Here is a 17,278-nt window from a genome sequence, read left to right on the forward strand (position 1 = left end):
ACACTTACCCATTTATTTCTCAAAGTTACTGGCAACTGACCAATATTTAAAATCTGAATTGTGTGTAAATTCGTGCCACTTGTTGCAATTATACGATTTTTAATTCGAGCAATAATTGCTTCTCCTCCTCCCAAGAACTAGTACTCTTAAGGTGCCCTATTGAGTCTGCATGGCTTTTTACAGGAGCAAAACAAGTTGTCCCACTCACAAACTGCTTCTTCTACTACCTTTAATACTGGGTTTTTCAATGGAGATAGAAAAACACTTTTTAAAAAAAAAACTGGGCGAAATGCCATTGGTATCAACGCGCACACAACCCACCACATTCCCACCAAAACTGGCCCCGCCTTAAAAGTCACGCAGGCGCACTGGGGGGAAAATGCCGGGTTTGCGCAGCCTCGGTGAAGGTGGAGCATGCGACTTGTGTCGTCACAGGCGGGCAGTGTGACGTCACAAGGGGCGGCGAATGGTCGCGGCGGCGGCGGCGGCGGCGGAGTGAGCGGGGTGGGGGGTAGGGCCCGGGCCGCGGACACCGGCCGACCGGCGGGACAATGAACCTGGCCGGGCTGAAAGACTTGAAGAAATACTCCAACACTGTGAGTGTGGCAGCCTTTGATTCTGTGGTTTTATAATCACACACTGCGATCCGAAGCCGCCTCCGTGGGGTGGTTTTGAAGGGGTGATCGGGGCCCCTGCAGTTGACAGTGGGGGTGTTGAGGCCCAGTGCCAGCTCCACCTGCGGCAGGCTGGGCATCAACAGCCACCTGATCCATTCTGAGCCCTGTGTGTATTTGGTTAACTTGGAATCCTCCCTGACTCAATATCCAAAAGTTGTATTCATCCATTTCCGAAAGCTTTCAGAAGTGCCTTTAGAACTTGTTCATTAGCTAAAGGCTGACACACCTGTAGATTCAATTGGAGGTGCATCTTCTCCCTCAAAAAAAATGCTGTGAAGTTGCTTGGTACATCTCCAGATTCCAGATGAATTGATCAGTCTTAGTGTATCAACAGTTTCAAGTGAAATGTAAAAGTGGCACATTCAATAAGATGGCTATTTTAAAATAAGTGTGACTAATTCATTGCATTTTCTAGTAGTTTAAATAAATTAATCAAACATATCTATATGTTCATGTGACTTTTAATTGTATGATACACCTGAATGTTACAGTTGCCATGTATTCTGACATGTTTCAGAAGTTCCTAATTGATATAGCACATAAATCCAAAATATGTCGGAGATACTCAGCAGATCAGGTAGTATCTATGGAAAGAGAAACAGGGATAACAATTGTCAAAGACCCTTCATCAAAACTGGAAAAGAGAGAAAACATGTTTGTTAACACCCTGAGTTTCATTAAACAAAGGGCCAGAACTTGCTGACTGCTTTTGGAGCAGTTCTGGTCGCCATATTATAGGAAGGATGTGGAGGCTTTGGAGAGGGTGTAGAAGAGGTTCACTAGAATGTTGTCTGGATTGGAGTGTAATTAACTATGAAGAGAGGTTGGGCAAACTTGGACTGTTTCCTCTGGAGCATAGGAGACTGAGTGGTGACCTGATAGAAGTGTATGAAATTATAAGAGACATAGGGTAGATAGTCAGAATCTCTTTTTTTTCCCCCAAGGTTGAAATGTCAACTACTAGAGGGCATGAGTTTAAGGTGAGAGGGGGAAAGTTTAAAGGAGATTTGTGAACCAAGTTTTTTTTATATGGAGAGTGTTAGGTGTCTGGAGCATGCTGCCAGGGGAGGTAGTGGAATCAGATACAATAGCAACGTTTAAGAGGCATTTAAACAGACACATGAACAGCCAGAGAATGGAGGGATACAGACCATGTGTGGGCAGCTGGGATTAGTTTAATTTGGCGTTGTGGTCGGCGCAGACAGTGAACTGAAAAGCCTGTCTCTGTGCTGTACTTTTCGATAAATTATAGAAAATTAGTGAGTAGATTAGGAAGCAATGAGGAAGACAAATGTTGTGTTTAGCCTTTACTGCAGGAGATTGGAGCAAAAGAGTAAGGAAGACTTTCTACAATTGTCCAGGACTTTGCTGCAAGAGCAGCTGGAGCTAACTACAATGTGCACTTTGGTCTCTGTACCTAAGGAAGGAAATGCTCAGAGATGGTGCAGCTAAGGTAAACTGTGTGAATACCTGGATGAGAGTGATTGAGTAGAGAAGGCCTGTAAACTCTGGAGCTGGGAAGGAGTTATTTTCATTAAAACAAAGGGCGGGAATTTGCTGACTGCTCTTTGGTTTCCCAGTTCCACACTGATGTTGGCCTCCTCACAGAGTCTTCTACAGTGGGGAATCTGCCCACTCAGCCTACACAAAGTTAGACATGGCAAGGGAACAGCAGCTCATTCATTTCAATGGGTAAAAATGCCTGCATGGCTCCTGGTAAATACAGGCTAATTTACATTTCTTTTAATTACCTCAGTCTATTAAAGTGTAATTTATAGAAGTATTAGAAGAGCTTATTGATTTTTGGGCAGCAAGTTAGTACCAGTAGCTCTGGTGAAGGCCAATCTGTACTTACTGCATTGCTCAGTGGCAAGTGCATGTGGCTCACTGCTTGTCTTCAAGATCTGGTCCATAGAGAACTTGGGGATATTGGAAGTAAAAGGTTCAGGATAGGGGATCAGTCATTCTGAGATGAGAGGAAACTTCACTCAGAGGGTTGTAAATCTTTTCTACATGCTCAGTGGGTGCATTTATTTAAGACTGAAATAGATAAATTTTTGGGTAGTAAGGGATTCGATGGATACAAGTATAGGGTAGGAAAGTGGAGTTGATTCGGATGTGCAAGCACAGACTCAGTTGGTCAGAGGGTCTACTTTTCCTATTTCTTACATGGATTCAGCTGTGGCTCATGCAATTTTCACTTCCTACTATTGAGCACCTAGCTCTTTTCTAATGTTCTAAAGCTCTGCAGCTTAAAAAAAATCACCTTCAAATCTCTGTCCAAACTTTTAGTTTTCAACTTTTCTATTGCCTTCTTTTGAATGCAGTGGCCTGGTAAATGAACGTAGCATAGATATATAAAAATCAAATTATGATTGTCTAACTTGACTTTTTATGAAGTAATGGAGAGGGTCGACGAGGGTTGATGGATTTTCAAAAGGTCTTTGATAAACTGTCACGCAATAGCTAATAGCAAAATTAAACCTCTGGAATTAAGGAGATATTAGGAGTATGGATACAAACTTGATTCAGGAATAGAAAGAGAAGATATTGACAAGGCTTTCTTTCAGACTGGAGAAAGCTGTACTGTGGTGGTCCTTGATGAGTAACAATGCCCTTTTTTTTGATGTAACAAACAATCTGCTGGAGGAACTCAGGGTTGAGCAGCATCTGTGGAGGAAAGGAATTAACAATGTTTCAGGTTGAAACCCTGCATCAGCACCTGCATGTTCATGACTAGGACCGTGTTCATATTGGATAATTTCGAACTCTGCAAATGACACAAATCTCAGGAATGCATGAAGAGATTAGTAGCAGATTTAGTTATTGAGTAACATGGACATAAATTAGTGAAATATGCTGACAGATGATTGATGAAATTTAACACTGGAATATGAAGTGATATATTTTGGGAGGAAAAATGGCGAGAGGCAATATGAAATAGATGTTACAGTTTTACAGTGGGTTTCAGAAGCGGAAACCTGAGGATGTGCATACACAAATCTTTGAAAGTGACTCCACAAATTGAGAGAACTGTTTAATATGAATGTGAGATATTTGCCTTTATTAAAGGCGGAGTTCATTTGGTGCAAAATTTGTTTTCCATATGTACTGCTAGACCACGTGAAACAAGCCATCCTATCACCCTCTCTCAGCTGGTACTTTCACCACTTTAGTCATTCAGTTTTTTGGTTTCCACCCTATGCTTTCTCTTTAGTTCCCTCCACTCCTCCCCTTTCTCTACAATTTAATTTGATTTCTAACTTTTCTTTGTTTTGGTGAATGGTCATCAGCCTGAAACACAAACTTCGTTTCTCTCTCCGCAGATGCTCCTGGACCCACTGGGTGTTTCCAGCATCTCTTGTCTCTATATCAAAGAAGCTGGTGTTCATTTTATGGGAACCACAGTCTAAGGAAGAATATCAAGGCCTTGGAATTAGTTGAGGAGGGATTTACTGGATCTCAAAATCATGCATTTTGATAGAGTATTTCTGGTGGCAAAAGGTTTGGTAGCCATAGGAAACACATTTAAGGCCATTGGCAAAAGAAACTGAAATGACATGAAGAAACTTTTTGCACAGTTGAAATGATCTGAAATTCACTCTGAAAGGATAGTGGAAACAGATTCAATAATGGCATTCACAACGCAATGAATAAATAGTTGAAAGGGAAAATAATTGCAGAAGTGAATTGAAGGTCCAGGGATTGAATTAAAATTGAATAGCTGTAATAAAGTACTAACACAGACATGAGTGCCCTCTGTGCTGCATCTGTTTGTTATCATTTGTTTGAAACTTCTGAAGGACCATGAGAGGTATAACCATATTAAAGATGCTTTATAAATGTAAATTGTTTTGCTAGACTGAAGCAGACTAAAGAACAATTATTTCAATATGCATGTAGTTTCTGCATTTATCTTTTGAAATAGGATGTGTTGTAGTGCAGTGAATGTTTCAGTATAGATATTTTGCTTTTGGAATGCTTGGATGTTGTGAGTGTTTTGGCAACATAAATGTCATCTGCAAAATGCAGCTGGACTACTGAAGCTTACTGACCTTCTGGAATGTAGTCACCATAGGTTTAATAGCTTCTCATTAGTTCTGAAGACTAGCTCCACTCCCACGGGAAGTTTGGACATGAGATGTAACATTGCAGCAAGAACGATCGGGAGAAGCATTGGGGAACTGGCACAGCCATGTTTACCACTAGTCTTCACAGACAGTGGTTCTGTTGTGATCCCATTGGCTAATATTACATTTTGCATGCTGCCATGCAGCAAAAGTAAAATGGAAATGATTTTTATGCCAGCTCATTTTCAGGAGAGTTCCACAGCCCTTCCCAGTTGATGAAGTCAAAAGGTTTGGTGAGGTCAAAATAGACCTTGCATAGAGGCAGGTGCAACTCAAGGTATTTTTCTTGTTGTGCATTGAAGGTCCTGTCCACATATCTCTGGGCAAAATCCACACTGTGACTTGGGGAGCTCCTTGGCCATTGGGAGGAGGCATTTGAACAGGACCAGGTGGTGACTTTCCCCATGGAGAATAGCAGGGAGATCCCTCTGTTGTTGCCACAGTCGAACTTCTCTATTTTCTTAAATATGGTCATGATTGCTATATTGCAGGTGTTCCAGAATAATGTTCTCATCCTAGATGTGGGTGATGAGACTCTGGATTTGTGACTGAAGCTCTTTGTGGTCTTGTTACTTTTTAAAATGGGGTATGGTTTTCCTGACCTTTTGGTCAGGAGTGGTGGCAAGACTGGCACGGAAAAGCATCTGTGGGATGGATTTAAATGGTTCACGTCAAGGATAGAGTTGAGCTGGAGGTGATCTTCCACTGAAAGGAACCTCTTTTCTGGCTTTCAGTGAGAGAGCCCTTGTGGGGTTTGGGCCATAGCACTGACGAACCCATACAAATCACTACTGTCAGTCCACTCTCCATCCACTATCTGTTGATTAGATCCTGGGTTTTTGCTGGACTTCTGCTTTTGTGTGCCTGTAAAGATAAGGTGAAGCTTCCAATCTAGGAATAAATATCTGAATATTTCAGACAAATCTTGATAAAGGGTGAAGTATTATTGGAAATGTCAGTCGGCCAGTGATGTGTCTCCCGATTCATTGTGTCCATCGCTTCTGTGTTTTATTTTGTGATGTAAGAATATGAAAGGACCTTTTAACCCCTGGAGCCTGTTATGCCATTCTTCACAGTTCTATGACATTCCTTTGATCTGCTCAGTGCAGTGATCATCAGTGCTTCCTCCAACATTTGCTGTCTTGTATCCTTTTCATCAAAGGGAGCCTTCTAATGTAAAAAAAATCAGTCTGCATAATTTTTCCTGCATTAAAATAATGTTACCTATCTAACAGTGTTTCAAAAAGCTCTTTAATACATAAAACAAAGTTTGTTGGCATCAGTTCTATAACCCTGTTAATTAGCTCCCTTATGTAACAGTACAGTTTTGGGAATGATGCACATCAGGAATTGAATCTCCCGCATTAGTAGCTCTTTTCCTTTCAGCTCCTCAGGGAGTAGCCCTTGGTGGATCATGCCACAATACAATCAGCACCCTTTTAGCTCTGAGGAATGCTGACAAAAGAATGAATGCATGGTACAGTAATGAGAGGAGGGTCAAAGAAACCTTTACAGAATTGTGAAGAATAGTGTGCATGGGAAGCAGTCACCTTGTGCAAAGGGCATTTATGGAATGCAGTTGCCAATGAAGTGTTCTTAAGGGCATGAATACCTGTATGAATGGCCTGCACTGCAACCAAATGCCACTTGTAAGAAAAAAATCACATTTATCAAACATGGGAGGTTCTCCAATTTGCTATTAGAGCTTTTGTTTTGACTTCCCCATTGCAGCAGGGAGCACTCGAGTGCCATGTGTGGCATATCTCAGCAGATATAGCCTGCAAGGATACTGAGGCAAGGTTTTTGAGAGAGAGGTTCATCCTGATTTTGAGAGTAGTGTAGACTCTGGTGCTTTTTCATTGTTTGAGGTTTATCTAGCAGCAAATCCATACCACTTCAACAATGAGTCTTAAATTACTTAGGAACAAGTGCAAAACTAGTTAATTCAAAATTAACATGAATTTAACCTGTACGGTGCCCGTCATGGATATTTGCAGAATGATTTCTGGCCCTGTGAACTTAAAAAGATAACTAATTACCTTTTGAAATCTGAGAATCCAGCATAGTTACAGATAACTTCCATTTTACAAACATTAAAATTATAGGTGATTCAGCTCAGAAATAAGAGCTACCATTTTATTTTATAGCTATAAATTGAGGAAAAGAACCACAACGGAAAGCTTTTATCTAGGAAGAGGATGGATGGATGCAACTTGGATGTCAGCACAGGCTGGTTTCTAGACAATAAAGTGGCCAACCCATTTTACAGCAATACCCAGTTTCTACTTGCAGTCTGTAAAGTAGCTTTGCAGTTAAGGCAGTGGAGTGGTACCTTTTTGGTTCTTTATTTTTAGTCCATGGTAAATTGTGAAATTGACGTTCGTAACTTGATAATATTTACACTAACGTCAACCAAATACAACCATGAAAAGTTGTCTATTGTCTTACAGTACTCCACCCAATCCACCCTCTGTGCTACCAAGTGGACATTTAATGCTCTTTGAATTGAACTAGCACAGGCAATAGCATGAAGAATAAATCCCATCTCCACCTTCTCAGGCCAGCTAAAGATGACCAATATATGTTGCCCAAGAACAAATTTAAAAGAATGATTCGGGTATTGATTGTACCTGCTCAATGTTTGCTGTGAGCTGTCAAAAACTAAACATGCAAAAACCATTTACAAATAAGGTTAAGTTTTGCTAAATAATAAATGGATGTTGTTAGGCTTGCATTAACTTTTAAGCAATAAGGCAAATCCCATTTGACAGGTGTGATGGATTGTCAATAATATGTCTTTCCAGTTGATTTAGTGAGATTCTGTGAGCTCGTAACCTTGCAAGACCAGAATGCAGTCAACTCAACACATCCACCTCTTTCTCCATTGGTTACAGAATGCAGAATTCTTCACACTAAATTATGTGCTTTCTTGGACTTGGTGACAATTGAACTTTTTCACACCCTATCAAGATCATATCTCAGTGGTCTAGGAATTCTTTTATATAGGACATGTTTTTGTGCACTATGCTTTAATTGAGATATAAACTTGATTGTAAACTGTGATCAGGCCTAGCTGGCATGGATATTGCATACCACAACTTTTGATCATATGCACCCAGGAACCATGTTCTTGTCTACAACTTTCTGAAGAGCATTGCTAATGTTTTCTAAGTCAGTGCTTAGAGGTCTGTAGTCTTCTGCAGACTGGACCTAGCTACGCACCTGTGCCCTGACTGCTCTGTCTGTAGAGATAATGATCACTGTCACCCTGAACTTGTCATCCTGTGAATCATCTTAAGCAGTCATAGCTGATATATTGCAACAATTCCCAGTTAGCAGCTCACTGTCTCTAAGTGTTTTCAGTTGCCCTGAGGACACTAAACACTGATCTCTGCTTAAATATACTGAGCACATTGTGGCATTGCCCATTCTTTGAACTATCCTAATCTAATGCCTGCAGAGCGTGCCATTTTCCATTGTATGTTGGTAGCTTATAAGAGCTACCCATCACAAGAGGAGGCATTGATCTCTCATATCTAAAAACACAAGAGCCTTGGTACTTAGTACAGACAAGGTTGATTCCGGGTCTCTGAATTCTACTTGTGGGACTGTATTTTTCCCTTTTCCAAAAGTTGATTCATTCACTTGATTGGAGCTGCTTTCAGTAGTCCCACAATTTCCTCACCACAAGTCCTGCTGCAGATTGGGCAAGGCCACCCAGATGACCCATCTCTGGACTACACCATGAGCAACATCTGTCTGAACTAGTTTGCTGACAGGTAGCCTTGAGGACAACCTCAAAATGGCAGTAAAAAACAAAGTCAAAGTTTCAAAACCGAGTTTATTGTCACATGCACAAGTACATGTATGCACAGGTGCAATGAAAAACTTACTTGTAGCAGCATCACAGGCACATAGCATCAGATAAGCAGCATTCACAAGAAAAACATAAATTGAACATAAATTATACACAATCCTCACAAGAAAGAATGCAATTAGTACAAAAAAAATTGTTGGAGGAACTCAGCGAGTCAGGTGGCATCTAGAGAGGCAGAGGGATTTGAGACCGTTCAGCTCAAAACCCTGCATCAGGACAGTCCAGTCCACATTATTATTATTATTATTATTATTATTATTATTATTTGTATAACAATATACATTTATTAGCTGACGTAACAAATTTTAAAGAATTAAGTGTCTCTAATGTGATAAGTATCTTTAATAGTTAGCCAAATTCCTTTATTTTTCTGTTCCAGGGACCGAAAATCCCGGTGAAAGAATTGAAGGTAGACTTCAATGATATCATAGAGGGAAAGGTATGTTAGCCATCTGATGCCTGCTAAAATTAATAAGGCACAGTCTGACGTATAATATACCATGGTACCAAGTACAGAGATGAATTCCATTTTGAAATGACACTGTGATGATCAATAAAAGATTCATGAAACTATAATTCACTGTTAAGCAGAGAGATTAACCTGTTTCTTACAGATTTGAAATTTAGTATGCTGATCATTGCACTGTGTAATTCCAAGAAATGTTATTTTTCAGAAAATCAAGGCATAGGAAGGAGAGCACTGAGCCAAGTGGATCTGTTCTACTTTTTCTAAGAGCAATCTAAAGATAATTTTATTACCTGCTGTAAACCTGTAGCTCTGTGTCCCTTTGCTTCAATTATTTATCCAACGTTTCTTTAAAAGATGTAATCCTCTAGACCTCAAGCGTTCTTTTTATCCAATAACAGTATGGATAAAGAAATCTCTTTTAATCTGTCCCTCAGTTTATTAGTGATGATTTTAACTGTCATAGACTGTTCAGTGAGAGGGAATAGTCTTTTCATATTCAATTTTTCCACACTTTGTAATATAAAGCAAACTCTATTAAGTTTCCACTTGGCCTGCTCTTCTCAGGTGAAAATAGTCTTGAGATCTTGAGTGCCCTCATTACTTCAAGTTTCTAACCTAAGCATCATCCTGCATTCAACCATATCCATTGGCTAGGTGTCCCTTCAAAATCAGATTACGTAAAACTACATTAATTGTTTAATTGTAAACTCTGTGACATGATTAACTGTGACATTGCCAGTGTTTTGAATACATTTTTTTATTCAATGTTCCTTAATGAAAAGCACAAATTCTATTGTCAACTACTTTATTTATCTGCACCTTATTTTCAGGGAATCATACATTTAAATAACGACTACTTGCATTTGATGCTGTGAAACACTCCAAATTCCTTTGCAAGAGCATAATCAGGCAAAAACTAACGCCACACCAAAGAAGGAGATAACAGAACAGGTGACAAAAAGCTTGTTCATAGTTGCAAGGAGCATTTCTGAGCAAATGTATGAGGGCAAGGAGCATTTCTGAGCAAATGTATGAGGGCACTTCACTCCACCAATCTGCCTAACGCCGCAGAGGAGAGTCAGAACCACTTTGGTAGTGACAGTCATGGTAACAGTGGCAATGAATTTCTTCACCTCTAGGTCTTTCCAGTCTGGTGCAGGGGACATCAGTGATATTTCAAACTTTGTAGTACACCATTAAATGAGATAAATGATGAAGACTATCTATTCAAATGGACACAGCTTTGTCTCCATCTTCTTGTGTCGAGAACTGTGGGTAGCACAAGAACTTGGATTTTTGTAATAAATTGAAACATTATTTGACATATTGCCCTGTGAATAGCAAATGAGATCATGCTTACCCATAATTCCATTATTCTGTAATGGTCCACAGTACCATCTGTTTTTGTGTTGTGGCTGTGGATCAAAGGGCTACTTGGGGCATCACTCCAAAAATCACTGCATAAGGTGCAATTGCCCCTCTAACAAAATTCGTCCTGCTACCCAGAACGTCGCTCTTGTAAAGTCACACAATATGTCCATCTCCTTGGGGCTTGCCTCCTCCTTTTGATCTTATCCATCCCTCCCCTTCTCTGCAACTTAAAGCTAACTTATTTTTCTCTTTCCTAGTTCTGATGAAAGATCTTTGACCTGAAATGCTCTTCTCATAGATACTGCCTGACCTGCTGAGTGTTTCCAGTATTTTCTGTTTTCGCTTCAGATTTCCAGCCTTTGCAGTATTTTTTAAATTCGGTTATGTGTTTACATTAGTGTTGTGATGAAGAATGCTCTAATATTAGAGGCATTGGTCTCTGGATGAGATAATAAACTGAAACGCAATCAATACATTCAGGTGGATTATAGAGCTTGCATGCAATAACTCGAAGAGAAGAAATGTTGTCCTGTTTAGTTGTTATTTCTGAACCAATTTCTCCAAATCAATTTAAATTTCATTTATTGATTTGGTTTTTGGGGGATATTACTGTGTCTAAATTGGCTGCTGTGGACCCATGTAGCTGTTTGAGATGTCCAGTTACATGAACAGGGCTATATCAAAGGAACTACTGTCATGGCATTTTACATTTCTCAAATCTACATTCTTTAACACCTGCATTTTCAAAATGTTTGCAGCGTTGTTTAATTTGATTGCATTTCATTAGTAGCTCATCTGCAGTCAAGGTTCAAAGGTTGAATCTCAAAATATATCAAAGCTTGTACTGCAGGTATGTGAAACAGTTCTTGACTGCTTTTGGGTATAGAGGTTACTGATAATTAATTTTATCTTTTTTTCATTTTTAGGATGAATGGAGTGTGGAAGACAAAATCTCTCAACATATTTTACGCAATTTGCTGGACCATATCCTGCTGAGGTCATTTATTATTGCATTGCTAATTGGAAGCTGTGTTTCAATCAGTTGTCAGACTGACCCTGCTATTTTACAGGTAAGGAATAGACATTGTATTAATCCTTTAGATTTATTCTTTGCTGCTACATCAGTGATAACTATGGGACCAATAATTCAAAGAATCCTAGATTAATAATAATTAAAAAACATAATTTCAGATTTTCTCTCAATGACAATCCAACTATTTGAATTCACTTTAAAATTTGGAAATAAAGTGTTAGTATAGTCTGTCAGAGCATCAATATCTTTTGTACATTTTTGTTAGAAAGATGGTCAGAGTAATATAGACAAATCTGGTTTAAATTATGTTCTCAAAACATCTGGTTTTTTCCCTCCATGATGATAATTACACTTAGAACAGTATGAATTTGTGGATCAAAGCAATTGTAATGTGAGGGCTGGCAAACATACATAAATAAGCTTCAATATGGAGAAATATTGAACTTAAAAAAATTAGCACAATTGAAGTATGTGATGGGAGGGGATGTTGGTTGGGGGTTAAATTGTTAAGCCCTTGGGAACATAAGCAAGAATGGAAGATTCAATATAATGCAGATGTCACTCCATCTTTGTCGTCTATTCACTTTCAGGAAGGGTGGGAGGCTGCCAGCAGTATTGTTGGAGACAAGGGACTGCAAATGCTGGAATCTAGAACAAAAAATAAACTGCTGGAAAAACTCGGGGTCAAGCAGCATCTGTGGAGGCAAAAGGGATGTGTCGATGTTTTGGCTTGAGACCCTACATCAGGACTTGGGGGAGAGAAGATAAAAGATGGCCAGTATATAGAAGTGCAGGGGAGCGGTGGGGCAGGAGTTGGTGGGTGATAGGTGGAACCAGATAAGGAAGGGATTGATGGGAAGATGGAGCCAGGTGAGTGGAATGGAAAAGGTGAACAAAGTGAGAGAGAACCAGGCTGGACTGGTGGACAGGGGAAAGGAACACTGGGGGTTTGTGTTACCTGAAATTAGAAAATTCACTGTTCATCCCATTTGGTTGTAAGCTATTCAAACAGAATGAGGTTTGTTCATCTGGTTTGTTTTTGGCCTCACCGTGGCAGTGGAGAAGGCAGAGGACAGACAGGTCAGTGTGGGATTGGGAAGGGGAAGAAGAGATGAACTGATATGTGTCCAGAAGCTCAAGAGAGGGAAAGATGTCACTGGTGTGGAATGGATCCTGTCAGAGCTGGTGGAAATCGCATCGTATGATATGCTGGATGACGAGGCTTGTGGGATAAAAGGTGAGGACCAAAGGAACTTTTATTTCAGTTCTTTCTGGTGATGGCGGAGGAGCAGATGCAGGAAATGGAGTAAGTCCTTCTTCCGTAAATCTTGCTTCCCTGTTGGTGTAGTTGATGGAGCCCTTGTATGCTTTTCCTTTATTTCCTACATTTCTGCTCTCACTCCTCCCTTACAGAACAGAGATGAGGTTTCCTTTGGTACTTGCCTTCCCCCACTCACTCCACCAGCCTCCTCATCAACTACATCATCGTTTGCCATTTCCACCAGCTCCAGCATGATCTCATGGACAGTCCTATTTGTCCCTCTTTCTCTCCCCTGCCTTTCTTGTCTTCCACAGCAACAATTCTCTCCATGACTCCTTGGTCAGCTCATCCTTTCCCACTGCCCTGTTCGCTGACACTTTTTTTCCAGCAACCTGAAGAAATGCAGCACTTGTCCCTACACTTCCTCCCCATCACCATCCAGTGAACTAAACAGCCTTCCAGGTGAGGCAGAGATTCGTGTGTACCTTCAACCTGGTCTTTTGCATTCAGTAGTTGCATTGTGGCCTCCTCTGTATCAGTGAGACCAAGCATAGAAAAGGCAGCTGTTTTGCAGAGCTGCTGGTTGCATGTCATTTCAACTCCCCTTCCCATTCCCACACTAAACTGTCCGTCCTCTGCCTTCTCAGCTGCCACAGTGAAGCCAAATGCAAACTAGAAGGACAACACATCATATTCCACTTGGGTAGCTTACAACATGAACACTGACTTTTCCAATTTCAGGTAAACCCCACACCCTGTGTTCCTTTCCCCCATCCACCGATCCACCCAGGTTCTCTGCACATTTTCCATCCCTCCCCCGCTTCCCCAACCTGGCTCCATCTGTCCATCATTCCCTTCCTCATCTGGTTCCACCTCTCATCTGCCAGCTGCTGTCCCATCCTTCCCCTGCACTTTATATACTGGCCATCTTTCCTCTTTGCACCCCCCACCTACGGTCCTGATGCAGGACCTCAACCTGAAACATCAACACATCCCTTTTGCCTCCACAGGTGCTGCTTGGTCACTTGACAGATTGGATTCAAAATTGGCTTGGCATTGAAGACAGAGGGTAGTGTTGGAGGGGTTGTTATTCTGATGGGAAAGTCTGTGACCAGTGGTGTTCCAGAAGGATCAGTGTTGGGACCTCTTGTATAATTGTGGATGACACAGAAATTGGTGCACTTGTGGATAGTGAAGAAGGTTATCAAAGGATACAGTCGGATCAGCTGCAGAAATGGCAGATGGAGTTTAATCCAAGCAAGTGCGAGGTGTTGCGCTTTGGGAGGTCAAATGTAAGGGGAATGTATACAGTCACTGGCAGGACCCTTAGGAACATTGATATACAGAGAGAACTTGAGGTCCAAGCTAATAGCTCCCTGAAAGTGCAACACAATGTGGTAAAGAAGGCGTATGGCATCATCAGGCAGGGCAATGAGTATAAGAGTCAGGAAGCCATGTTGCAGCTATATAAATCTTCGGTTAGGCTGCATTTAGAGTATTGTGTACAGTTCTGGTTGCCCCATTATACCATTACAGGAAGGATGTTGAGGCTTTGGAGAGGGTGCAAAAGAGGTTCACCAAGATGCTGTCTGAATTAGACAGTATCAGCTATAAGGGGAGTTTGGACAAACTTGTATTGTTTTCTCTGGAGCATTGGAGGCTAAGGGAAAGTAAAATTATGGGAGGCATAGATAGGGTAGATAGTCAGTCTTTTCTTCCCCATGGTAGAAATGTCAAATACTAGAGGTCATAGCTTTAAGGTAAGAGGGGGAAAGTTTAAAGTTTTACACAGAGAGTGAGTGGTGGGTGCCTGGAACGTGCTGCCAAGGGTGGTGGTGGAAGCAAACACAATAGCAATGTTTAAGAGATATTTAGACAGACAAATGAAATGCAGAGAATGGAGGGATATGGATCATGTGCAGGCAGACAGCTTTAGTTTAATTTAGCATCATGGTCGGCACAGACATTGTAGACTGAAGGCCCTGTTCCTTTGCTGTATTGTTCTATGTTATAAGTGATGTATTCTTGTGTGTGTAATTGCTGACATATTTCAGAATTATGTTGTGTATCAAAGAACAATATCTAGTTGGGGCGAAAGTGTGCAAGATTTTCTGACTCTGCAATGAATTTGTTAGTGAAGGAATTAAGGTGATCCATATTTTAATGACTTATTTGTGATCTAGGTTATTGCTGGTAACAGTTAATGTTTATCTGAGGTAGAATTGCTTTTATAAATCATCAAAGATCATTGTTGTTGAGTCTTCCTTGTATCACAGAGTGCTTCTATGGGCTCATTACTCTTTGTTTTTCACTGTTTTTCCTACATAGAAGTACTCCACAATTTTTGTGACATTTGAGCAGGTGGTGGTGACGATATTTCTCTGGGAGATGCTGCTGAAATGGTACTATGGCTTCTGGATATTCTGGAAGGTAAATACTGCCTGTGCTAATGTAAAGCCAGGTACTAGTATTAGCAAAAATAGCAAGCAAACTGGACCTGAATGTGATCATTGGTTAGTCAGCATGACACTCTCATTGGTAATCACACCAAACTCATTCAATTAAATGTGTCAGATAAATTGTTATTCACTATGTGGGTTACTGAAAATGCCAAGGTTTCAAATATTGTATGCATTTGCTTTATATGGATTCTTCTATTGTAAACAAAGCATGATCCTAGGTTCAAATAAAGGTTTATGAGAAAGGAGATTCTTGCAACTGTACATATTTTCATTGGACAGAGTAGATTTCTTCGCAGAATAGAAGAGTACACTAGTATATATGGTGTACATACAGCACAGGAACAGGCCCTTTGGCCCACAGTGTTGTGCCGAACTGATTAAACTAGTAATTAAATGCCTAACTAAACTAATCCCTTCTGCCTACACAATGTCCATATCCCTTCATTCTCTGCACATTCATGTGCCTATCTAAAAGCCTCTTAGATGTCTCCATTGTATCTGCCTCCACTACCATCCCTGTCAGCGCATTCCAGGCACCCATCACTCGCTGTATAAAAAAAACTTGCCCCGCACGTCTCCTTTGAACTTACCCCCAATAGATATTCTAGAAGTCCCCTTAATTATCATTCACTGTCGGGTGCTGTTTTGCAGAAATCTTTCAACGAAGGTGGTTCAGATCTTGTCAGATGAATCTCTGAAAGGGAAAGGATTTCTATGGGCTGAGTGTACATTTTTTCTGTGCCATCAAGCTATCATCTAGAGCTGCTGCCTCACTGCTCCAGTAACTTGGGTTCAATTTTGACCATCAGTGTTGTGTATGGAGTTTGCACATTCTCCCTGTGATCACATGGGTTTTCTCTAGGTGCTCCAGTTTCCTCCCTCATCATAAACACTGTAAATTGCCCCTCATGTGTAAGTAAATAAATAAGTAGAATCTGGAAATCTATTCTATGCAAAATTCCAATACTTGTATGCATTCCCATACTTGGTCTGTTGTTTACTCAGCACTTATCTTCAGGTCCTCCCCAGGTTACGAGCACCCGACTTGTGTACAACCCATACAGTATGTACGAACAAGCTATTGGGAGACTGGCGGAGTGGGTTTGCCAGCTGCTGCGCGGCTGCAGGCATCTTCTGCAGAAAGGAAACCTTGTCATAAGCTGGGGAGGCCCTGTACTTGCTCACAAATTACTTCTTGACCTTGCTCAATACTACCACTGCAATATTCTCTATCTCTTTGCCCTGGCTCCTGTTTTATGATTCTCTCATCAGACCTCCTTTGCATCTCCACCTCTCTACCACCAGCCATTGTTTCTCACCAATTTTATTCTGTCAAAGCCTTCAACTATTTGGCCTCGATTGCAACTCCATCCTAAATCCAGTGTCAATTGGTAGTTTGCTTTCCAATTTTCTTCAAATTGCCTCTTACCCAGTTCACACTCAGCCTTGATGTGAGGTCAACTTATTTGGTTAAGTTCTGGGTGTAGTCTGCATATGTAATTTATTGGAACAAGAAAACACAGGACCTTGAGTCCTGCCTATCAGGTGAATCTCTACTGAAGCATAAAACCACAGGGGCCAAGGAATTCTTGGCAATGTTGCTGTAGCTTTTGAAGTGCTCTGTGAAATGAGCTGTCTCAATCTATTATCATATTTGGATAGATCTACTGAATAATCTCCCCATAAATTAGAACTAAAGTTGTCTCACTTAGAAGGATCCATGTATTAAATAAGTGCGTAAATTTGTTTTGCAAGGGTATGTTCTGTTGGTGCTGTAGATGATAGCTATCTGCTTGTATCCAGTGCTTCACAGCCTGCATTTTTTCCATGATCCTAATAGGACTGCCTACACAGATGGGTGTAAAGAAAATATCACGGGGCATTTATTAAAAAAAGTGCTGAGGAGTCCTGCCAGTGTCCTGGCTAACATTTGTGTCTCCATCATAACAGATTACATTGTTAATTCCTTCACTGCAGTTTGTAGGATTTTTGTGCACT

The 17,278-nt window shown here is 40.7% G+C and overlaps 1 protein-coding gene across 1 annotated transcript in view; it reads left to right on the forward strand.

Moving 5' to 3' along the window:
* Positions 1–449: 449 nt before the first annotated feature.
* Positions 450–17,278, forward strand: part of LOC127581894 (cation channel sperm-associated protein 4-like) — a 35,943-nt gene continuing 19,114 nt past the window's right edge. Inside the window, exons 1-4 of the mRNA XM_052036724.1 lie at positions 450–596; positions 9,064–9,123; positions 11,451–11,594; positions 15,147–15,248. Coding sequence (XP_051892684.1) covers positions 552–596; positions 9,064–9,123; positions 11,451–11,594; positions 15,147–15,248 — 351 coding nt within the window. The 5' untranslated portion in view covers positions 450–551. The remainder of the gene's footprint in view (positions 597–9,063; positions 9,124–11,450; positions 11,595–15,146; positions 15,249–17,278) is intronic.

This window comes from Pristis pectinata, chromosome 22, assembly GCF_009764475.1.
Source record: "Pristis pectinata isolate sPriPec2 chromosome 22, sPriPec2.1.pri, whole genome shotgun sequence".
Classification (NCBI taxonomy): Eukaryota; Metazoa; Chordata; class Chondrichthyes; order Rhinopristiformes; family Pristidae; genus Pristis; species Pristis pectinata.